Source organism: Cherax quadricarinatus, chromosome 32 (genome assembly GCF_038502225.1).
Source record: "Cherax quadricarinatus isolate ZL_2023a chromosome 32, ASM3850222v1, whole genome shotgun sequence".
In the NCBI taxonomy this organism is placed as follows: Eukaryota; Metazoa; Arthropoda; class Malacostraca; order Decapoda; family Parastacidae; genus Cherax; species Cherax quadricarinatus.
Genome location: NC_091323.1, coordinates 8,067,997 through 8,093,504, shown reverse-complemented (window position 1 = coordinate 8,093,504; position 25,508 = coordinate 8,067,997). Strand labels below are relative to the sequence as shown.

General features: G+C 36.2%; 1 protein-coding gene and 1 long non-coding RNA gene across 5 annotated transcripts in view; one reads left to right on the top strand and one right to left on the bottom strand.

The window, feature by feature from the left end:
• The window catches only part of Dab (DAB adaptor protein), a 514,473-nt gene that overhangs the window by 405,949 nt on the left and 83,016 nt on the right, over positions 1-25,508 (top strand). For all 4 annotated transcript variants that reach the window (XM_070090442.1, XM_070090441.1, XM_070090440.1 and 1 more), the window contains exon 4: positions 7,840-7,920. In XM_070090442.1, the coding sequence (XP_069946543.1) occupies positions 7,840-7,920 (81 nt within the window). The remainder of the gene's footprint in view (positions 1-7,839; positions 7,921-25,508) is intronic.
• The window catches only part of LOC128690189 (uncharacterized), a 266,589-nt gene continuing 249,061 nt past the window's right edge, over positions 7,981-25,508 (bottom strand). The window contains exon 3 of the long non-coding RNA XR_011392679.1: positions 7,981-8,831. This is a non-coding gene — a long non-coding RNA (uncharacterized lncRNA). The remainder of the gene's footprint in view (positions 8,832-25,508) is intronic.

Genomic DNA, 25,508 nt, shown 5'->3' with positions numbered 1-25,508 from the left:
CAATAAAAAAGTACAATACACACATAGTGCACTCATTACTTACCTTAAAATATTTATAGTCTTAATCTAGGGTGAAAAAAGTAGTATTTATTGTAAGAAATCAAGTGTGGTATGTATGGTAATCAGCCAGGCTACCTTACCAGGCCACCCCACCCACACATACTATTCTATGATATTTAAGCATCCCAGAGCGATAAAATGTATATACAGTTCACTCATTACTTACCTTAAAATATAGGGTGAGATGAGTAGTATTTATTGTAAAAAATCAAGTGTGGTATGTATGGTAGTCAGCCGGGCTACCATACCAGACCAACCCACCCACACATACTATTCTATGATATTTAAGCATCCCAGAGCGATAAAATGTATATACAGTTCACTCATTACTTACCTTAAAATATTTGTAGTCTTAATGTAGGGTCAGGAATAAGTAAATGAGATAAAACGAATAAATGAGAGAGAGAAAGAATGAGTACATGAGAGAGGACAGGCGCAGAGTTATGTAAACAAACCAGGCGAAGGTAAGTTTTGTAAACGAAGTGTACACGTCTGGTTTGTGTACAAGTTACATTGTGTACAGGTTGTCTCTACATTGATACGGTAGAATTAATAAAGAAGAACACTCCCATTCTCATGTAACATCATTTTGAGAAGAAATGAAGCTCTGAGTGAAGGCAATGGAAATAAGTCACACTGACTTTTTTGGGTTATCCTAGGTTCTCTACACATGTTGTTATGTATGATAATCTATGTAACTGTATTTGTGTATACCTGAATAAACTTATATACATATGAAAGGAATAATTTTCTACAGTTACCCCCAGTAACACATTTTCTCTTATGTTAGATTAGAGAAAATGTTATTCTTGCCTTCACTTGTACAAGTTATCTGCCTCCCACATCTTATATTTATGTTTATTTATTCTATTGTGGGGTGTATTTATCATCTTTTTATGTTATGTATCGTGTTTATTATATAATTTTGAAAAAATATCATGGATGGATTAATGAAAATGTGTATATTAACGTAATATACGACATTTAATGAGACTCGGTGAGTATTGTTATTATTATTATTATCATTTCTAATATGGCGTCACTTGTGCAAGTCGCCTGCTACCACATCTCACATTTATGTTTATTTATTCTACTGTGGGGTGTATTTATCTTATTTATATGTTATGCATCGTGTTTATTATATAATTTTGAAAAAAATATCATAGATGGATTAATGAAAATGTGTATATTAATGTAATATACGACATTTAAATGACTCGATGATTATTATTATCATTACTAATATGACGTCTGGAGACATAAGACACTTACCGATTTTAATGTGTACCTGCATGCCAGCACAGTATGTAAGTTTATCTAGGTACAGGTATACATAAGTATAATTATCAGAGTATATATAAAATATGAAATAACTTTTAAAAACATTTGAAATTTTGGAGTTTCCAGACAAAATGGAGAGACTTAGTGCTTACTGAGCTCACGGAGAATGTAAACAAACAGGGTGGGGCATGGTGACCGTATTAGAAAGTCAGGTGGGGGGAGCCATATAGCGAGTTTTGGTCATAATTTGAAATGACCGTATTAGCGGAACGCCGTAAAGTGAAACGCCGTAAAGCGGGGCCCTCCTGTATACGTTTTCTTTGTCATTCATTCAACATTGCCACGATAAGCCTGAGTCACCTAGACATGAGAGAATGGGTGTGCACACTCACTGTGCACCATAATAAAATACGTAATTGGAAACGCCTGGGTACCATATGCTCTTTTTTCCTATTAAAATTTTTTTTTTTTCTCTCAAAATTTGGGGCGCTACGCGAGTGAACGTATATATACGTTTGGACCGTTTAGGAGTTAATGCCACTAGGACCAGCTTGAGAGTCACTGGACCTCTGTCACACAACAAATCTGTCCTTAGAGCTCTGTACCTCCCGTTCCTTTAAGTCTTTCCTAAAATGGGCCATAACATTGTCATTGTACAGATTGCCAACACGGCTTGCAATAGCTGTGTCAGGGTGATTTTCATCCATAAAGGTTTGCAATTCAACCCACTTTGCACACATTTCCTTAATCTCTTTTTTCAATTCCATACTAATTCTCGCTCTTTTTACCACAGGGATGGCAATAGAAGTTTTCTTGGGGTCCATGGTGGCTTATTTTGTAGTTACAAGCACTAAAAACACTGGGATAATGTGAAATGTACCGAATGTATGCGTAGATGCGACCGCACTGGCTGGTTTGTAAACACTGGCGCTGAGGACACATGTGGGACGCGTCCCGGACGAATCACATAAGGCGAGTTTTTTAGCATGAGGCGAGGCAAAATTTTTACGTTAAAATGTATCGTATGGGGGATTTAATATAACGCGATGCCATCGTAAGGCGGGGGTCCACTGTAAATGTAATTTAAGGGACTTCAATCTCTCTTCACACGGAAGATTTCTAATGCAATGAATTAATTTTGTCATTCGTCGCTGAATATTTTATAACGAATTTATATCCATTCTGTAAAATGGAAACCAGAACTGAGCTGCATAATCTAGGTGAGGCCTTACTAATGACGTATAAAGCTGAAGTATAACTGCTGGACTTCTGTTGCTTACACTTCTTGATATATATCCCAGCAATCTACAGTATTTGCCTTATTATGCACACTTATGCACTGCTGTCTTAAGAACATAAGAACATAAGAAAGGAGGAACACTACACCAGGCCTGTTGGCCCATACTAGGCAGGTCCTTTACAATACATCCCACTAACCAAATATTTGCCCAACCCAATTTTCAATGCCAACCAAGAAATAAGCTCTGATAACTCAGTCCACTCATATGCAAGTCCCACTCAAATCCATCCCCTCTCAATCATGTATTTATCCAACCTAACTTTGAAACTACCCAATGTTTTAGCCTCAATAACCCAACTAGGCAGACTGTTCCACTCATCAACTATCCTATTTCCAAATCAATACTTAACTATATTCTTTCTAAATCTAAACTTGTCTAGTTTGAATCCATCACTACGGGTTCTCTCTTGGAGAGATATCCTCAAGACCTTACTAATATCCCCTTTATTAATACCCATCTTCCACTTATACACTTCGGTCATGTCTCCCCTCATTCTTCGTCTAACACGTGAATGCAATTTAAGGGTCTTCAATCTTTCTTCATACGGAAGAGTTCTAATGCTATGTATTAATTTAGTCATTCTACGCTGAATGCTTTCTAACGAATTTATGTCCATTCTGTAATATGGAGAGCAGAACTGAGCTGCGTAATCTAGGTGAGGCCTTACTAATGATGTATAAAGCTGTAATATAACCACTGAACTTCTTTTGCTTACACTTGATATGAATCCCAGTAATCTGTTTGCCTTATTACGTATGCTTAGGCATTGCTGTCTTGGTTTAAGGTCATTACTTACCATAACCCCCAAGTCCTTTTCACATTCTGTATGGCTAAGTTCTACATTATTTAAGTTATAAGTGCTAGGGTTATGGGCACTCCCGAGCTTCAGAACCTTGCATTTATCTGCATTGAACTGCATATGCCACTTTTCTGACCAGGTATTGAGTTTGTCTAAATTCTCCTGAAGTTCCCTGATATCTTCGTTTGAATCAATTATCCTACCTAACTTTGTGTCATCGGCGAATTTGCTCATTTTACTACTAATTCCCTCATCAAGATCATTGATATAGTATACGTATTATAAACAACAACGGGCCTAAGACTGATCCCTGTGGAATGCCACTTGTTACAGATCCCCACTCAGATTTAACCCCATTTATGCACACTCTGCTTCCTGTCTGTGAACCATGACCCGTTCCATGAAAGTACTTTTCCCCCAGTGCCATGAGCTGCCACTTTCTTTAACAGTCTTTGGTACGGTACTTCATCAAAAGCCTTACTAAAATCTAAATAAACAATATCAAATTCTTTATCGTGATCAACAGCCTCAAAAGCTTTACTGAAGAAAGTTAATAAATTAGTTAGACAAGAAGGGCCTCTCGTGAACCCATGCTGAGTATCATTAATCAGATTATGCTTATCCTGATGGCTTCTTAAAATCTCAGAAAAAAAATTGAGGGCGTTGCTCTTGGGATACAATCTGCTTGGCTGTGGGGTTAGACCACTGAGTCAGTGGGGAGACCTACTGCCACCCTCCTCCCTCCCCCGCTGGCCCCACCACCCTCTGCCACCCCACTAGTCTAGTAATTTGCCTACAGGTTTATTGGGCAGTAATTTGAAGGTAATGACTTGTTCATCACCTTCAAAGCCCTCAACATAAATAAGATTTGGCGGCTGAGAATTTGCAAATGTTCGAAGGCCGCGAGAGTGGAAAACACGAATGTAGAGGCAGACCTGTATAGGTTTAGCCGGAGACGGGGATTTTCAGAGTGATACACCAGTAAAGGCTTCACTTTGAAATCCCCACTAGCCTGTCTTTCATAGGCTTGTGCCCTGGCAGTGCCTTTTTCTCCTGTGTGATGTAGGTCCTCTTTTGCATTTTCTTCCAAAAGAGGCCTGTTTTGTCACAATTGAACACTTGTTGGGAATTGAATTCTTCAGCTTCTACGTACCCCTTAAATTCACGCACGTTTTTCATCTGCATACTTGTCCGAACTGGCAGCCTCACCATGCCTTACCACACTGTGTATGTCACTACGCTTCTTAAATCTCTCAAACCAGCCTTTGCTGGCCTTAAATTCACTAACATCAGCACTCATTGCAGGCATTTACTTTACAAGATTGGCATGCAACTGCCTTGCCTTTTCACAAATTTTCGACTGCATAACACTATCTCCTGCTAATTTTTTCTCATTGATCCACATCAACACTAACTTCTCAGCATCTTCGAGTACTTGTGATCTCATTTTTGTGAGTATATTTACCCCTTTTGCAACAACAGCTTCCTTGATTTCCTTTTTCTTGGCCACGATGGAAGCAATAGTTGTATGGGGTTTCCGATATGTCCTGGCAAGTTCTGCCACTCGCACTCCACTTTCATATTTTTCAATGATGTCTTTCTTGAATTCTATCGTGTTTCTCACCTTCTTTACCAAAGGGCTGCCACTAGAAGCTTTCTTTGGGCCCATGGTGGCTTATTTAGCAGTTGCAAGCACTAAAACGAATGGAATATTACGAAATGTATCGTATGATCATGTGGGATCGTGCTCACTTGCTGATAAACAGTGGCACACTGACTGTGAATGGTGTGTGGGGGGCCACTCATATGAGTCTTAGATGAAGGACTATTTGCGAGTCAAACGACGATTCACGAGTCAACATTTTGACGAAAAATTTTTACAATTTGCGAAAATTACGAATTCCAATGATTATGAAAAGCGAGGGTCCACTGTATATGCATGTTAAGGTACTGTCTCCAATTATTTCCAGTAAAATAAAATACTGCATGTCTTATATTTCTTTATACAGTAAAAGTATCATAAGAGGCAGAACAGACACAAGCTGGCATGGCGGACATTTTCTCACATGCATAAATCACCATTTACTTTAACATACTAAAAGAAAATGACTCAGTTTTAATGTATATTAGCTTTTAATATATTTATTTAGTTGGTAATGAAACAAATTATTTGCAGCAAAACTCAGTTCTGCATGTGTACACAGTTACAAACATTGTGTACATATGTCCACTAGGCACTGTAGTACTTGTTTGATTTCAAGGGCTCAACACTGAACAGTGTTACCACCAACTGACTAACTGGCCATTCTGCCAACATTCATTTTTATTTTAGGTTTGGGTATTGTAGGTATGTGTTGGCAGCCTTGTATCTCCCTACTTTTTCTTCGCACACAGACCATTGTTCTCTCTCTCTCTCTCTCTTTAACACAGTGTTTTACAAGGTTAGGTTAAGTTTCTTAGCTTTATTTACAAGCTAAGAGCTTGTACCTACTCTCTCACTCTCTTTCTTTCCCAGATTACGATTAACACATTTTTACCTGTTCATGGTATAATGAGTAGTGTGAAAGACATCTGTCTAGCCCAGAGTTTTGTCCTATTGCTTCATCCATGATTTTCAAGTATTATATTCATGTCATTGTGGATTTCAGTTTTTGTATACTACTACTGTACTATATGTACTTCACAACCTCAGCAATCAAGCCTGGCCTGTCAAATTTTTACTAGACAAAGTAATATTTTCTATAATTAGTTCTATTTGTATGTTAACACCTTGTTTCTTCTGGGAGTGCTCCATCCTTAGGGAGTGACTAGATCTAGACTCTCTCTTTCCCAGACATTTCAGATACCTTCAAGTGTTAATAAAGATATTGCATCTGGAACATCTGTCAGAGAACACTGCATGCTATTTGCTTACTCAGAAAAAAAGTAAAGTAAATACCAGTTGCTTGCACTAGGAAACAAAAATCTGCATAAAGAATAAGAGCTGTCCTATAATAATTACACATAGAAGCGAGAAATTAGAAAAGAAAAAAACATATTCAAAAAAAAGTAAAGTAACTACCAGTTGCTTGCACTAGGAAACAAAAATCTGCATGAAGAATGAGAGCTGCCCATAGTAAGTACATAGAAGTGAGAAATTAGACAAAAAAAACATAGAAATATGGGAGAAAAGCATTAATGAGGTTATAGGAAATCTTAATTCATAAAAGTGTACTGTGATAAGATAATGTAGTAAGTAGATCAAATGGCACTGCAGGTTGAATGTAGCATATATGAAGAGCTCTCAGTAGGGAAGGGGAAAAAGTACCTCCTTTGAAGGTAATACATAAAACACTTATAGCAGAACAAGTCTTTATTTAGATAAGGTTCTACTCAAAGGTGAGCTTTTCTAAGTCTAAAAAGTTCACCCTTGAGAGAAATATTGTCTAAGACTTGCTCTGCTGTCTTTGTTCCATGGTACCTGTCAGTATTTAGTCCTCTAACCAAAGTGCTTCCCTTTCTTCCACATGTTAGTGCCACTATGTTGATTAAATTATACATACACTAAGCACTAACTTTATCCTATAATGTGAATCATTAATGGCAAAAATTCCACGAGTAAATATCGATCACTGCACTACAACTTTGTCTCAAGGCTTGATAATGAACTAGAATAGTGATTCAGAGGGAACAAGTAATGCCATTAAGCTTAGAGTAGAAGTGGTAAGGGCATATAAGGATAATTATTAAGTTCGAAACTAACATTAAAAAGTACAGTATTGTGTAAAAAAAAAAAGGAAACAGCTCTGAATATTAGAAATTCAACTTTTTGGAGTGAGAAAATTATTTGCATAAGAGGAACTATTATGAAAGAATCAAGAATGATCTCACTTCTAGGTGGTTGTGTAAATGGTTAGCACATCTTAAAACGTGTTGTATGTAGGGTAAATATAGATAAATGCAGGTACAGTAAATTCTTTTCAACATTCATTTAATACTCTTCCTGAACTTCGAAACTTTGAGCCTGCTAATGTAGAGGAAGTCAAGATTACAATACTATAAAAAAAAAAAAAAGTCTACCCAGTTAAAATTCAGTTCTACTTTTGCTGCATATGAATTTCTTCAATTTCTGGATGATGAAAAGTTAAAAGATTTTTTTTTTAGTTAAAGGCAACTACAGTACTTGTATTTTTATGTAGAACATCTCTCTAAAATAGATTTTAACAAGTGATCATGGATGAAAAGTTTCTCATCTGTTACCAACGGTGCTGTATTGGTATATAAAGCCTTGGATAGTTCATTTGGTGCACAATTGTTTTAAGCATTGATTTGTACATTGTATTTGAAACTAACTTCACTCAGAATAGTTTCATAGACTGATTATCTCCGAGAGATTGCATTTGCTCTGTTTTTTCATAGGTTGTGTTTGAACTGAAGAAGAAAGAAATAGAGAAGGCCAGGTCACAACTGGAAGAGGGGAGAGACAGAGGGGAGTTCAGGGTGAGTCCTGGGATTGTTTGTTTCCTTGTGCAAGTTGTGCTGCTTGTGTGTATATAAACAATCTGGCAACATTCCCTTTTTTTTATTAACTCGTATATTTATGGGTAATGAATTAGTGATTGTTCTTGCTGTCTTTCTGGTTTGAGATGTATTATTTTTGTATATAATCTCACTTCCAAATAAGTAGATTGCAAACAAATTTATGTACAGTTCTTTAAACATAAGGTGACAAATATACTGATTTTACTACTTATCTTGAAGACCCTTCTTCTGTCATAGACAAATTAGCAGGATACCTGCCTGTTATGGTAACTGTCTTGTGATTCCATGTTGTGTTCTGTATTAAATTGCTCGGAATTCATTAGAATTACATGTTCATGAATGCAAATGTTTGAAGCTATATTATTGGCTTTCAGATTACCTTTTTCTGTACTATAAAAAAAGATGAATATTAATAAACAGAGCCAGCTTTTTAAAATGTTTATTAGTGATTGCCAGAGAATGTTAAGTAGTGACCAGTAGGCCCTATTTATCCATTACATCTGCCATAGGGAAGATAAGATGAAGGGGGAATTCTCTTTCCCCCATTAATGGCTTTTTTCTTTAGATATGCAGTACAGTACTCGCACAGCAACACTAGTCACAATCTGCTCCATTTTCTCTACCTCCTCATTTCCAGTTGTTAAACTATTCATAAAATATTTTAACAATTTTTTTATATTTTCCTCATATGCCTCTTCATCTTTCATATTTCACTCCTTTTGCTCTCCCAGTTGTATGTGCTTGCTGAAGGCAGTCCTTCTTTTGTGCATACAATTTGCTTCTAAGTGCAGGTAAATGTGGTGACTGCTTTGACAAATGCTTCCAGCTTTACTTCCAGAGTTCTTAACACTTGAGGGTATCTGAAATGCCTGGGCAAGATGAGATAGTTCATGTAAAGTATTGTACAGAATTACCTTAATTAATGTAAAGTATTGTACAGAATTACCCTAATTCATGTAAAGTATTGTACAGAATTACTTTAATATTAATTAAGTTGGTGCTCCTCAACTCACAATGGGGTTACATTCCGACAAACCCATTGTAAGTTGAAAATATCATAAGTCGAATATGAATATGATGCAATAAATAAGTAAATAAGTAACTACTCTCACTGAATAACTAAATAAACAAATAATTACTGTAACTAAATATACTTGTATTTTCTGAAAAGTAAATAAATGAATACAAATTTATCCTATCAATAAATGTACAGTACTATACAGCACAAAAAAAGTTTTATTGTTTTATCACACCATCATAAAGTCAAAATATCATAAGTCGAACCATCGTAAAGCGAGGAGCATCTCTATTATCTCCCAAAATATAATGAAAGTACAAAAAATTAAGTTCATGAAAGAAAATGGTGATTTAGTTGTAAAACAAATTATTAGTGGAGGCATTTGGGATTGTTGATATTCTGTGTTTTAATTATGAATAAAAACCTCTTAGTTGTAGTCCTGATATTTCACTGATTTAAAAAAAAGTTCATTTTTAAATGTGTGACAATTTTTAGAAATAATGTAGTTTATTTTGAATTTTGTAAGATATACTTTTGATATACGTAAATCTTTTCACTCAAACTTGTATAGAATTATAGATGTCAACTACTAATTTTTTATTGCAGAAGTTAACCTGAACATCTGAATTTCTTAACAATCATAAAAATTTTGGTATTTCAAGACTTAAGAGTGAACACATGCAATGTGTAAATTCAAGAATTATGTGGATTAAAGTAAAGGTTGGATGTGAAAAGAGGGTCATAATAAGCATGTATGCACCTGGAGAAGAGAGGAATGTAGAGGAGAGAGAGAGATTTTGGGAGATGTTAAGTGAATGTATAGGAGCCTTTGAACCAAGTGAGAGAGTAATTGTGGTAGGGGACCTGAATGCTAAAGTAGGAGAAACTTTTAGAGAGGGTGTGGTAGGTAAGTTTGGGGTGCCAGGTGTAAATGATAATGGGAGCCCTTTGATTGAACTTTGTATAGAAAGGGGTTTAGTTATAGGTAATACATATTTTAAGAAAAAGAGGATAAATAAGTATACAAGATATGATGTAGGGCAAAATGACAGTAGTTTGTTGGATTATGTATTGGTAGATAAAAGACTGTTGAGTAGACTTCAGGATGTACATGTTTATAGAGGGGCCACAGATATATCAGATCACTTTCTAGTTGTAGCTACACTGAGAGTAAAAGGTAGATGGGGTACAAGGAGAATAGAAGCATCAGGGAAGAGAGAGGTGAAGGTTTATAAACTGAAAGAGGAGGCAGTTAGGGTAAGATATAAACAGCTATTGGAGGATAGATGGGCTAATGAGAGCATAGGCAATGGGGTCAAAAAGGTATGGGGTAGGTTTAAAAATGTAGTGTTAGAGTGTTCAGCAGAAGTTTGTGGTTACAGGAAAGTGGGTGCGGGAGGGAAGAGGAGCAATTGGTGGAATGATGATGTAAAGAGAGCAGTAAGGGAGAAAAAGTTAGCATATGAGAAGTTTTTACAAAGTAGAAGTGATGCAAGGAGGGAAGAGTATATGGAGAAAAAGAGAGAGGTTAAGAGAGTGGTGAAGCAATGTAAAAAGAGAGCAAATGAGAGAGTGGGTGAGATGTTATCAACATATTTTGTTGAAAATAAGAAAAAGTTTTGGAGTGAGATTAACAAGTTAAGGAAGCCTAGAGAACAAATGGATTTCTCAGTTAAAAATAGAAGAGGAGAGTTATTAAGTGGAGAGTTAGAGGTGTTGGGAAGATGGAGGGAATATTTTGAGGAATTGTTAAATGTTGATGAAGATAGGGAAGCTGTGATTTCGTGTATAGGGCAAGGAGGAATAACATCTTGTAGGAGTGAGGAAGAGCCAGTTGTGAGTGTGGGGGAAGTTCATGAGGCAGTAGGTAAAATGAAAGGGGGTAAGGCAGCCGGGATTGATGGGATAAAGATAGAAATGTTAAAAGCAGGTGGGGATATAGTTTGGGAGTGGTTGGTGCAATTATTTAATAAATGTATGGAAGAGGGTAAGGTACCTAGGGATTGGCAGAGAGCATGCATAGTTCCTTTGTATAAAGGCAAAGGGGACAAATGAGAGTGCAAATATTATAGGGGGATAAGTCTGTTGAGTATACCTGGTAAAGTGTATGGTAGAGTTATTATTGAAAGAATTAAGAGTAAGACGGAGAACAGGATAGCAGATGAACAAGGAGGCTTTAGGAAAGGTAGGGGGTGTGAGGACCAGGTGTTTACAGTGAAGCATATAAGTGAACAGTATTTAGATAAGGCTAAAGAGGTCTTTGTGGCATTTATGGATTTGGAAAAGGCGTAATGACAGGGTGGATAAGGGGACAATGTGGCAGATGTTGCAGGTGTATGGTGTAGGAGGTAGGTTACTGAAAGCAGTGAAGAATTTTTACGAGGATAGTGAGGCTCAAGTTAGAGTATGTAGGAAAGAGGGAAATTATTTCCCAGTAAAAGTAGGCCTTAGACAAGGATGTGTGATGTCACCGTGGTTGTTTAATATATTTATAGATGGGGTTGTAAGAGAAGTAAATGCGAGGGTCTTGGCAAAAGGCGTGGAGTTAAAAGTTAAAGAATCACACACAAAGTGGGAGTTGTCACAGTTGCTCTTTGCTGATGAGGCTGTGCTCTTGGGAGATTCTGAAGAGAAGTTGCAGAGATTGGTGGATGAATTTGGTAGGGTGTGCAAAAGAAGAAAATTAAAAGTGAATACAGGAAAGAGTAAGGTTATGAGGATAACAAAAAGATTAGGTGATGAAAGATTGGATATCAGATTGGAGGGAGAGAGTATGGAGGAGGTGAATGTATTCAGATATTTGGGAGTGGACGTGTCAGCGGATGGGTCTATGAAAGATGAGGTGAATCATAGAATTGATGAAGGGAAAAGGGTGAGTGGTGCACTTAGGAGTCTGTGGAGACAAAGAACTTTGTCCTTGGAGGCAAAGAGGGGAATGTATGAGAGTATAGTTTTACCAACACTCTTATATGGGTGTGAAGCATGGGTGATGAATGTTGCAGTGAGGAGAAGGCTGGAGGCAGTGGAGATGTCATGTCTGAGGGCAATGTGTGGTGTGAATATAATGCAGAGAATTCATAGTTTGGAAGTTAGGAGGAGGTGTGGGATTACCAAAACTGTTGTCCAGAGGGCTGAGGAAGGGTTGTTGAGGTGGTTCAGACATGTAGAGAGAATGGAGCGAAACAGAATGACTTCAAGAGTGTATCAATCTGTAGTGGAAGGAAGGCAGGGTAGGGGTCGGCATAGGAAAGGTTGGAGGGAGGGGGTAAAGGAGGTTTTGTGTGCGAGGGGCTTGGACTTCCAGCAGGCATGCGTGAGCGTGTTTGATAGGAGTGAATGGAGACAAATGGTTTTTAATACTTGACGTGCTGTTGGAGTGTGAGCAAAGTAACATTTATGAAGGGGTTCAGGGAAACCAGCAGGCCGGACTTGAGTCCTGGAGATGGGAAGTACAGTGCCTGCACTCTGAAGGAGGGGTGTTAATGTTGCAGTTTAAAAACTGTAGTGTAAAGCACACTTCTGGCAAGACAGTGATGGAGTGAATGATGGTGAAAGTTTTTCTTTTTTGGGCCACCCTGCCTTGGTGGGAATCGGCCAGTGTGATAATAAAAAAAAAATAACATGCAATTTTCAATTGTATCAATCAAAATGTATTTAGTAATGGCATGTCACGTTATTTACCAAGTGTGTTTTGCTCATGACAGTGTAACTCAGAATAGGATAGTTACATTACATTTAAAGGTCACCTTAGAGTCTCTCTAACAAGATTTATCTTCAATTTCACATAAATTGGTTTACATCATACACTGCTTTATTTCTTTCTATTTTTCAGTTTGTAAATAAACTATCTCACTTTTCTGTTGTTGTTGTTGTTGGTTACATTATCTCTGAGTTAGACAATGTTTGAAGTGTTTGATCTTTGTCTGTGATATATGTCAAGAACTGATTAACTGCATGTAATGAAGTCTGCATGCTATACACTGCTTTGTGGACCTTAAACTGGATATCTGTTATGTAAAGATTGATGTAAGAAATAAGTTTGTGTGTAAATTTCTTTACAGAATGTCACAAAAGTGTATTTCTTATGATCTCTGATCATCTCTTAAGCTAAACTGTATACAGAATTACTGTATGTATTGTACTTGATTTTTAGTAACTATTACATAGTTTAGGGACACTGGTTATTTGGACCGAAGTTCTGGAGGTGGGAAGCACAGCACTTGAACTATGAAAGATGAGTGGGAATACTGTGCTTCAAAAGAATTATTTGAATTGTTATGAACACGCACTTCTGAAAGGAAAGCTAGGGCTTGTGTGGTGGTTAATGCATTTCATTCTATGGATCACACTGCATACAGTATGTGGGAAGTCATAAATGTGTTAATTTAAAAAAAAGTTACTACTTAGGGAAGGTAATTAATTTATATTATTGTACATGTTTAGCTCTGTGACTTACATGTACAGTACTGTACAATTGTTCCTACTAATTCATGGGCTTTTGTATTCATGAATTTTGATTATCCAACATTTTTATACTGGAGATTCAATTATCCAGTGCTTTTCTGGCTCAATGGCTTTCCCATTGCCAAATCTCTTTTTATTCTGGTCATTATTTCTTATGAATATCAATATATTACTGTGATGTAGTCTCTTGAAATACAAAATGAACACAAATCTGAAAGATTTGTTTTGCAAGCTCAATTTTGTAATTGTAACTTTCTTCTTTCTTAGAAATCTGGGGCCATAACTCTCTTTAAATCTGTAGGGACATCTGTACTATAATTTTGTTACACATGCATTTAAATTGTATCATGTAGATATCTATATATTGGGAACCAAACAGTGCAATAAGAACTTCTGTATATTGAATTCAGTATATTGTATGGAAGCAACGAGGGTAATGTATGAGAATATAGTGGTACCAACACTTTTATATGGGTGTGAAGCATGTGTGGTGAATGTTGCAACAAGGAGAAGGCTGGAGGCTGTGGAGATGATGTGTCTGAGGGAAATGTGCAGTGTGAATATAATGCAGAGAATCTGTAACTTGGAGATTAGAAGAAGGTGCAAGGTTTCTAAAAGTATTATCCAGAGGGCAGAGGAAGGGTTGTTGAGGTGGTTTGGACATTTAAAGATGGAACAAAATCAAATGGCTTGGAGAGCATATAAATCTGTAGTGGAAGGAAGGTGGGGTAGGGGTCGTCCTAGGAAAGGGTGGAAGGAGGGGGTAAAGGAGGTCTTGTGTGAGGGGCTTGGACTTCCAGCAAGTGTGCCTGAACATGTTAGATAGGAGCGAGTGGAGACAAATAGTTTTTATGACTTGATATGCTGTTGGAGTGTGAGCAAAGTAACATGAAGGGATTCAAGGAAACTGGTTAGCCAGATCTGAGTCCTGGAGGTGGGAAGTACAGTGCTTGCACTCTGAAGAGGTGATGTTATGTTGCAGTTTTTTAATTGTAGTGTAGGCATGCCTCTGGCAAGACAATGATAAGAGTGAATGATGACAAAAGGGTTTCTTCTTTTATGGGTCACCCCTGCCTTGGTGGGAAACAAACCAGCTGTATCCCATCAAGGCAGAGTGACCTAAAAAGAAAAGCAAAAGATTTTCTTTTAAATTCAGTAATTCATACTAGCCCCTTGTTCCCAGTATTTTAGTTGCCTCTTACAACATGCATGGCTTACGGAGGAAGAATTCTTTTCCACTGTCCCATAGAGATAAAAAGGAAATAAAGAAGAACAAAAACTATTAGGAAAATAGAAGAAAACTCAGACAAGTATGTATACATATGCATGTACATGTATGTGGAGCATTATCTAAGTGTAAGTAGAAGTAGCAAGATATGCCTGTTATCTTGCATGTATATCTTTCTTTTTTTCAACACACCAGCCGTATCCCACCGAGGCGGGGTGGCCCAAAAGGAAAAACGAAATTTTCTCCTTTTACATTTAGTAATATATACAAGAGAAGAGGTTACTAGCCCCTTGCTCCCGGCATTTTAGTCGCCTCTTACAACACGCATTGCTTACGGAAGAAGAATTCTGTTCCACTTCCCCATGGAGATATAAGGAAATAAACAAGAATAAGAACTAGAAAGAAAATAGAAGAAAACCCAGAAGGGTGTGTACATATGTGCTTGTACATGTATGTGTAGTGTGACCTAAGTGTAAGTAGAAGTAGCAAGACATACCTGAAATCTTGCATGTTCATGAGACAGAAAAAAGGACACCAGCAATCCTACCATCATGTAAAACAATTACAGGCTTTCGTTTTACACTCACTTGGCAGGACAGTAGTATCTCCCTTGGCAGCTGCTGTCCACCAACCTACTACCTAAAAATAATTTTATTGGGATAAATTCAGCTGCTGTATAAAGTTAACTAATCTAGTTTAGTGTGGTGACTAACATTTCTCCCCTTAGTCTTACTGAATAATTAACAGTATATATACTACATTGCAAAGGATACACTATACATCTCCTTTTCTGTGTTTAGGTTCTGTTGGTTTACTAAATATGCAACCCACTTAAATACCTGTTTCCTACAACTCCTAGCCACTACTTTTTGTTCGGTATTCCTAATGCCACATGTTCTCTCATGTCGATTCCTAGCTACACCCTGCTTCTCTCTGCTATCAATGCTTCACCCATTTGTTCTTAAACCTGGAATGTCTCTTTAACTCTTTCACTGTCCAGACCCCCAAAATTTACACTGCTCCTGGTGTTCACTTTAAAAAAATAACTTTTGAAATGGTAGAGAATCTTTTTCTGAAGATTATGACACCAAAAGTACAAAATTTGATGGAAAACTTACGGAATTACACAGGTGCAAAGTTAGTGGTTTCAGTGCAATATATGCATCATCAATTTTGTCTACTTTGAGTCTTATTTTAAGCCAATTTTATTGCTCCATTCCACCAAATTCTTTGCTATTTCGCTAGTGTGCTTTCTGTCCATGTTGAATTCATAATCACACAAAAATAGAAAGATTTACTCTTATTTCTCAGATAAAATATAACCAGGAATGATTGGTCATGGTTTATGGTGTCCCAGTAATTTAATTAGATCTATTAAAAACTCAAAAAACAGACCAGGGGGTGTTCATCATATATATATTTTTTTAAATTTCCAATGGTTGTAGCACATACTCCCTCCTCTTTCAATTTGTTTCACTAAGGCTGATGAGGCATAGGAAGCATATGTTTATTCTTTCCATTACATTGATCCTGTTTCGATCAATATAGGCACTCCAGGCATCGATTCTCTAGGAGTGGGATGGCACACATCCCTGAAACTCAGTTCTGCATTGGAGGCTCTTGTGGATCCTCTTTTCTGGGCTCAAAGAATTGAGTCTTTCCATGCTTGTGGGCAGAGGATGGCAGGTCATCTTTAGTGAGGCTCGTGCCTGGTTGTTTTCTTAAGAGGGGCTGAAGATATTCTTTAGGTGCTTACCTTCTCCACGTCTCACCTACTTCATTCTCCTGCATGTAATCAGGTCAGCATTTTTGGCATCTTGCTTATCTCCCATATTTGAGAGAATGTTGCAAAGCAAGTGATTGACCCAGTCCTGAGATTCTTCTACTGCATTTTCCTCTTGATCCAAAATGGGAAATTCCTGATCATTTCTGTACAGTAGGGCCCCACTTATACGGCAGGTTAGGTTCCAGGCTACTGCCTGAAAGCAGACATCGCCGGAAAGCAGAAAGCCATTTTTTCCCACTTATAAATGTCAGTAAGTTTACACTAACATATATTAAGTTAGCAATAGAACAAGGCATTAAAAACAATAAAAAGTAAAACACATGCACAGCACACTCATTACTTACCTCAAAATATTTGTAGTCTTAATGTAGGATGAGAAGTGAGTAGTGTTTATTGTAAGAAGTTAGGCGTGGTAGGTATGGCAGCCAGTCAGGCCAAACTACCCAACCCCACCCACACTTAATATATTTTGACATTTAACCCTTTCAGGGTCCAGAGGCCAAATTTCAAAGTGCACACCAGGGTCCAAGAATTTTCCCCCCAAAAATTTTGTTATTTTTTCTTATGAAATGGTAGAGAATCTTTTTCTGAAGGTAATAAAACAAAAAGTACGAAATTTGATGGAAAATTGACAAAATTATGCTCTCACAAATTTTGATGTGTCAGCGATATTTACGAATAGGCGATTTTGCCGACTTTGACTCTCATTTTAGGCCAATTACATTATTCCAGTTGACCAAATTCTTAGCTATTTCACTAGTATTACTTCTTTTCTATCGACTGAGCACAAGAAATCGCCAGGTCAACTGTTTTAACTACAAAATAAAGTGATCGGAAATTGGTAATTTGGCCAATTTAACACAAAGTTCAAAATATTCCAATTTCAAAATAGGGTCCAGAATAAACAATGTAGGTATTCCTGGCACTAAACTAACATTTCCTCTGTTCATTAGTTACGTTTTGAGGCTTTACAAATGAATTCCATTTTGATTTTTTATTCACATAATGAATTTTTATTCAAACCAAAAAATAGAAGATTTACAGTTATGCAATATTGTAATAATTGTATAAATATCATCACCACATTTGTGAATGTATATTAGACCCACCAGCTGGCATGTATTAGACGTGTGAGGTCGTTTGTTTAATTTTGAACATCGGAAAAAATTTAACATTTCCGCTACTTTGAGCTCAGTTTCAAGCCATTTCCAGTGCTAAAACCAATCAAAATAATCTCTATTTCTGTAACATGTCTTCCAATCTATCAACTGAGACCAAATACAACTATAACAAACATACGAAAAAACACTGCAAAGTCGCTGTTTTAACCCCTTCAGGGTCCAAGGCCAAAATCTGGAGTGGTGCTCCAGTGTCCAAGAAATTTTGAAAAAAAAAAAAAAAAAAAATTTTCTTACAGAATTAAAGAGTATATTTTTGTGAAGATAATAAGACAAAAAAAAAATTTCTGACCAGTACTTACGTGGTGGTGGCAACAGCAACGATTTCCACATACGCACATTACTTTATTTACCGTTTTTTGTAGTTTTTTCTTTTCTTTTCTATTTTTTTTTTCTTTTCCCACTAACATTTGGGGCCTGAGAGACCAATACTGTACATAATGTACGTATATATATAAACTCACTGCATTGAACACAATAACCGCACTAAAGTTACCATATTATTGTTTACCACTGTTGTTTATTACAATAAACATGCACAAATCAAATCAATAAACATGCACAAATAAATAGAGCATTGGAATCTTGTCCAGTTCTAATGCTATATTTATGTTGTTTTAATCTTAGTTCGAGATTTTTACCAGTTTGACCATAATAAACTTTATCGCAAATTTTACAAGGAATCTTATAGACACATCCATCAGCATTTTGGGGGGAATTCTTTATCAAAAGTTTTTTTACTGTATCAAGATTTTTGAATACAACTTTAATATTAAAAGTCTTAAGAAGAGAAGGCATATCAATATTAAATATTAAAGTTGTATTCAAAAATCTTGATACAGCAAAAAACTTTTGATAAAGAATTCCCCCCAAAATGCTGATGGATGTGTCTATAAGATTCCTTGTAAAATTTGCGATAAAGTTTATTACGGTCAAACTGGTAAAAATCTTGAACTAAGATTAAAACAACATAAATATAGCATTAGAACTGGACAAGATTCCAATGCTCTATTTATTCATGTAAGAGATTTTAACCATCCAATTGATTTTCAAAAAGTTGAGAAAGTAGTATCAAGCAAGTCCATAGTCGACAGGAATATAATTGAATCTTGTTTCATAAAAAGCAGTTTTGACATTAATATGAATATTTCCTTTGGTTTATATATATATATTTGGGAAGAATTTAATAATACACTGGACAAATAATAATTTTTAAATTTTCTTGAGTAGAATAGTTTGTTGGTGAGTTGTGCAAAGGACCTGTCCAGTTGGGCCGGCGTGCGTCAGGTGTTTAACCCTTGTGGGATCTGATAGTGAGGTGTTGGCCAGACCCCTTATATAGCTTCCTTGGATGCTTTACTTTCATAGTTCCTTGATAATGTGAGTAGTCACGAAAGCGCTTGGAATTTCTCTATTCTTTCAGAGTGGTTGTTTTGCATATTCTGAAATCACCTGTTTACTGTGATCTTATTGCATATATATATATATATATATATATATATATATATATATATATATATATATATATATATATATATATATATATATATATATATATATATATGCAATATATATATATATATATATATATATATATATATATATATATATATATATATATATATATATATATTTATATATATATATATATGCAATATATATATACAGTGGACCCCGCTTAACGATCACCTCCAAATGCGACCAATTATGTAAGTGTATTTATGTAAGTGCGTTTGTACGTGTATGTTTGGGGGTCTGAAATGGACTAATCTACTTCACAATATTCCTTATGGGAAAAAATTCGGTCAGTACTGGCACCTGAACATAATACTGGAATGAAAAAAGTTCGTTAACCGGGGGTCCACTGTATATATATATATATATGTAAATATATATTTATATATATATATATATATATATATATATATATATATATATATATATATATATATATATATATGCAATATATATATATATATATATATATATATATATATATATATATATATATATATATATATATATATATATATATATATAACAGTGGACCCCCGCATAACGATGGCATCACATAGCGATTATTTCGCATACCGCTTACTTTAATCGCAAAATTTTTGCCGCGCATACCGATTAAAAACCCGCTCACCGATTTTCGTCCGAGACGCGTCCAATGTGCGCCCTCACCCAGCCTCACATGTGCCGCCCGTGCCATTGTTTACCAGGCAGCCTCCACGCTAACATCCAAGCATACACTCGGAATATTTCGTATTATTACAGTGTTTTCGGTGGTGTTTCTGGAAAATAAGTGACCATGGGCCCCAAGAAAGCTTCTAGTGCCAACCCTGTGGTAAAAAGGGTGAGAATTAGTATGGAAATTAAGAAAGATTTTGAAGGGTTTGGGGCTAACCCTGAGAAGCCTATGCCAGTTGTGGAATCCATTGTGCCTACTTCAAAGATTAAGGAAATGTGTGCACAGTGGGTTGAACTGCAAACCTTTATGGATGAAAATCACCCTGACACAGCTGTTGCAAGCCATGCTGGTGACTATTTCAATGACAATGTTGTGGCCCATTTTAGACAAATCGTAAAGGAACGGGAGGTACAGAGCTCTATGGACAGATTTGTTGTGCGACAGAGGTCCAGTGACTCTCAAGCTGGTCCTAGTGGCATTAAAAGAAGAAGGGAAGTAACCCCGGAAAAGGACTTGCTACCTCAAGTCCTAATGGAAGGGGATTCCCCTTCTAAACAGTAAGAAGATAATGCTCTCCCCTCCTCCCATCCCATCAATCATCACCAGATCTTCAATAAAAGTAAGTGTCATGTAAGTGTGCATGCCTTTTTCAGTTTGTGTGTATTAAAATTAACATTTCATGTGGTAAAAAATTTTTTTTTTCATACTTTTGGGTGTCTTGCACGGATTAATTTTATTTCCATTATTTCTTATGGGGAAAATTCATTCACATAACGATTATTTCGCATAACAATTACCCCTCTTGCACGGATTAAAATCGTTAACCGGGGGTCCACTGTATATATATATATATATATATATATATATATATATATATATATATATATATATATATATATATGCAATAAGATCACAGTAAACACGTGATTTCAAAATATGCAAAACAACCACTCTGAAAGAATAGAGAAATTCCAAGCGCTTTCGTGACTACTCACATTGATAATGTGAGTAGTCACGAAAGCGCTTGGAATTTCTCTATTCTTTCAGAGTGGTTGTTTTGCATATATATATATATATATATATATATATATATATATATATATATATATATATATATACAGGAGGGCCCCACTTATACGGCAGGTTAGGTTCCAGGCTACCGCCGTAAAGCGGAAATCGCCGTAAAGTGGAACACCCTTTTTTTCCACTTATAAATGCATACAAACACTAGATAACAAGTTTACACTAACATATATTAAGTTAGCAATAGAACCAGGCATCAAAAAACAATAAAAAAGTACAATACACACATAGTGCACTCATTACTTACCTTAAAATATTTATAGTCTTAATCTAGGGTGAGACAAGTAGTATTTATTGTAAGAAATCAAGTGTGGTACGTATGGTAATAGCCAGGCTACCTTACCAGGCCACCCCACCCACACATACTATTCTATGATATTTAAGCATCCCAGAGCGATAAAATGTATATACAGTTCACTCATTACTTACCTTAAAATATTTGTAGTCTTAATGTAGGGTCAGGAGTAAGTAAATGAGATAAAACGAATAAATGAGAGAGAGAAAGAATGAGTACATGAGAGGGGGCAGGCGCAGAGTTATGTAAACAAACCAGGCGAAGGTAAGTTTTGTAAACAAACGAAGTGTACACATCTGGTTTGTGTACAAGTTACATTGTGTACAGGTTGTCTCTACATTGATATGGTAGAATTAATAAAGAAGAACACTCCCATTCTCATGTAACATCATTTTGAGAAGAAATGAAGCTCTGAGTGAAGGCAATGGAAATAAGTCACACTGACTTTTTTGGGTTATCCTAGGTTCTCTACACGTATGTTGTTATGTATGATAATTTATGTAACTGTATTTGTGTATACCTGAATAAACTTACTTACATACATACGAAAGGGATAATTTTCTACAGTTACCCCCAGTAACACATTTTCTCTTATGTTAGATTAGAGAAAATGTTATTCTTGCCGTCACTTGTACAAGTTATGTGGCTCCCACATCTTATATTTATGTTTATTTATTCTATTGTGGGGTGTATTTATCATCTTTTTATGTTATGTATCGTGTTTATTATATAATTTTGAAAAAAATATCATGGATGGATTAATGAAAATGTGTATATTACCGTAATATACGACATTTAATGAGACTCGGTGAGTATTGTTATTATTATCATTTCTAATATGGCGTCACTTGTGCAAGTCGTCTGCTACCACATCTCACATTTATGTTTATTTATTCTACTGTGGGGTGTATTTATCTTATTTATATGTTATGCATCGTGTTTATTATATAATTTTGAAAAAAATATCATGGATGGATTAATGAAAATGTGTATATTACCGTAATATACGACATTTAATGAGACTCGGTGAGTATTGTTATTATTATCATTTCTAATATGGCGTCACTTGTGCAAGTCGTCTGCTACCACATCTCACATTTATGTTTATTTATTCTACTGTGGGGTGTATTTATCTTATTTATATGTTATGCATCGTGTTTATTATATAATTTTGAAAAAAATATCATGGATGGATTAATGAAAATGTGTATATTAACGTAATATACGACATTTAAATGACTCGATGATTATTATTATCATTACTAATATGACGTCTGGAGACATAAGACACTTACCAATTTTAATGTGTACCTGCATGCCAGCACAGTATGTAAGTTTATTTAGGTACAGGTATACATAAGTATAGTTATCAGAGTATATATAAAATATGAAATAACTTTTAAAAACATTTGAAATTTTGGAGTTTCCAGACAAAATGGAGAGACTTAGTGCTTACTGAGCTCATGGAGAATGTAAACAAACAGGGTGGGGCACGGTGACCTTATTAGAAAGTCAGGTGGGGGGAGCCGTATAGCGAGTTTTGGTCATAATTTGAAATGTCCGTATTAGCGGAATGCCGTAAAGTGAAACGCCGTAAAGCGGGGCCTTCCTGTATATATATTATATATATATATATATATATATATATATATATATATATATATATGGAATTTCTCTATTCTTTCAGAGTGGTTGTTTTGCATATATATATATATATATATATATATATATATATATATATATATATATATATATATATATATATATATATATATATATATATATATACTGTATATATATATACATACACACATCTAGGGTTTTTCTTCTTTTTCTTAATAGCTCGTGTTCTTGTTTTTCTCTCTCTCTCTCTCTCTCTCTCTGTTGTCCATGGGGAAGTGGAAAAGAATCTTTCTTCCGTAAGCCATGCTTGTCGTATGAGGCGACTAAAATGCTTGGAGCAATGGGCTAGTTACCCCTTCTCCTGTATACATTTACTAAAAATCAGAAAAAGAAAAGCTTTATTAAACTGGGATGCTTGAATGTGCGTGGATGTAGTGCAGATGATAAGAAAGAGATGATTACTGATGTTATGAATGAAAAGAAGTTGGATGTCCTGGCCCTAAGCGAAACAAAGCTGAAGGGGGTAGGCAAGTTTCAGTGGGGAGAAATAAATGGGATTAAGTCAGGAGTAGCTGAGAGAGTTAGAGCTAAGGAAGGGGTAGCAATAATGTTGAAGGACCAGTTATGGAAGGAAAAGAGGGAATATAAATGTGTAAATTCAAGGATTATGTGGATTAAAATAAGGGTTGGATGTGAAAAGTGGGTCATAATAAGCGTGTATGTACCTGGAGAAGAGAGGAGTGTAGAGAGACAGAGAGAGATTTTGGGAGATGTTAAGCGAATGTATAGGAACCTTTGAACCAAGTGAGAGAGTAATTGTGGTACTGGACCTGAATGCTAAAGTAGGAGAAACATTTAGAGAGGGTGTGGTAGGTAAGTTTGGGGTGCCAGGTGTAAATGATAATGGGAGCCCTTTGATTGAACTTTGTATAGAAAGGGGTTTAGTTATAAGTAATATGTATTTTAAGAAAAAGAGGATAAATAAGTATACAGTGGACCCCCGCTTAATGATCACCTCCCAATGCGACCAATTATGTAAGTGTATTTATGTAAATGCATTTGTACGTGTATGTTTGGGGGTCTGAAATGGACTAATCTACTTCACAATATTCCTTATGGGAACAAATTCGGTCAGTACTGGCACCTGAACATACTTCTGGAATGAAAAAATATCGTTAACCGGGGGGTCCACTGTATAAGATATGATGTAGGGCATAATGACAGTAGTTTGTTGGACTATGTATTGGTAGATAAGAGACTGTTGAGTAGACTTCAGGATGTACATATTTATAGAGGGGCCACAGATATATCAGATCACTTTCTAGTTGTAGCTACAGTGAGAGTAAAAGGTAGATGGGATACAAGGAAAATAGAAGCAGCAAGTAAGAGAGAGGTGAAGGTGTATAAACTAAAAGAGGAGGCAGTTAGAGGGGCCTGGACTTCCAGCAAGCATGCATGAGCATATTTAATAGGAGTGAATGGAAACAAATGGTTTTTAATACTTGACGTGCTGTTGGAGTGTGAGCAAAGTAACATTTATGAAGGGATTCAGAGAAACCGGCAGGCCGGACTTGAGTCCTGGAGATGGGAAGTACAGTGCCTGCACTCTGAAGGAGGGGTGTTAATGTTGCAGTTTAAAAACTGTAGTGTAAAGCACCCTTCTGGCAAGACAGTGATGGAGTGAATGATGATGAAAGTTTTCCTTTTTTGAGCCACTTTGCCTTGGTTGGAATCGGCCGATGTGTTAATAAAAATAAATATTAATATGGTGTCTTCAAGACTAATAAGATACTCTTAATGATTTTAATGTGTACCTGCATACCAGCACAGTGTGTAAGTTTACTTAGGTACAGGTACACATAAGTATAATTATCAGTTATAATAATAATGTAGGTATGTAGTCCGCCTGGGTTACATACCTACACCTACCTACATAGCATGTTTATATGCTATGTAATGCATTTCTTATATAATTTTGAAGAAAATATCATAGATGGATCAATGAAAATGTCTATACTGATGTAAAATAAGACATTTAATGTGCCCAAGAGTGATTATTACATAATAGAGAGATGTGCTCATGGAGAATGTAAACAAACCAGGTGGCCACACACCGTATTTGAAAGACCGCTCGTCGTATAGAAAGTTTTGGTCATAATTTGAAATTGCTGTTTTAGAAGAACGCCATAAGGCGAAACGCCGTAAAGCAGGGCCCTACTGCATTAAAAGTTCTAAATCTCTTCATTCCTTCACCAAGATTGTAGCTTGAATCATATGGCCACAGTTCTCCCTTCCTTTGTACAGCCCAAAGGGAGCTGCCTCTCTAGGCTGGTACATGGCCTTCCATCATTTGCCAATTCTCCAAATGTTTTGCATATTCTTCTACCCATCTGTGGACATGCCCTCAGATATGCTGAGCTCCTGAAGTCTTCACACTGATCTGCAGGACATTCAGCAAAACCTGAACTTTAAACAAACAGTTGATTGTGTACACTGTCTCACCTAGTGTCTAAGATAAGATAAGAAGATAAGATTTCGTTCGGATTTTTAACCCCTGAGGGTTAGCCACCCAGGATAACCCAAGAAAGTCAGTACGTCATCGAGGACTGTCTAACTTATTTTCATTGGGGTCCTTAATCTTGTCCCCCAGGATGCGACCCACACCAGTCGACTAACACCC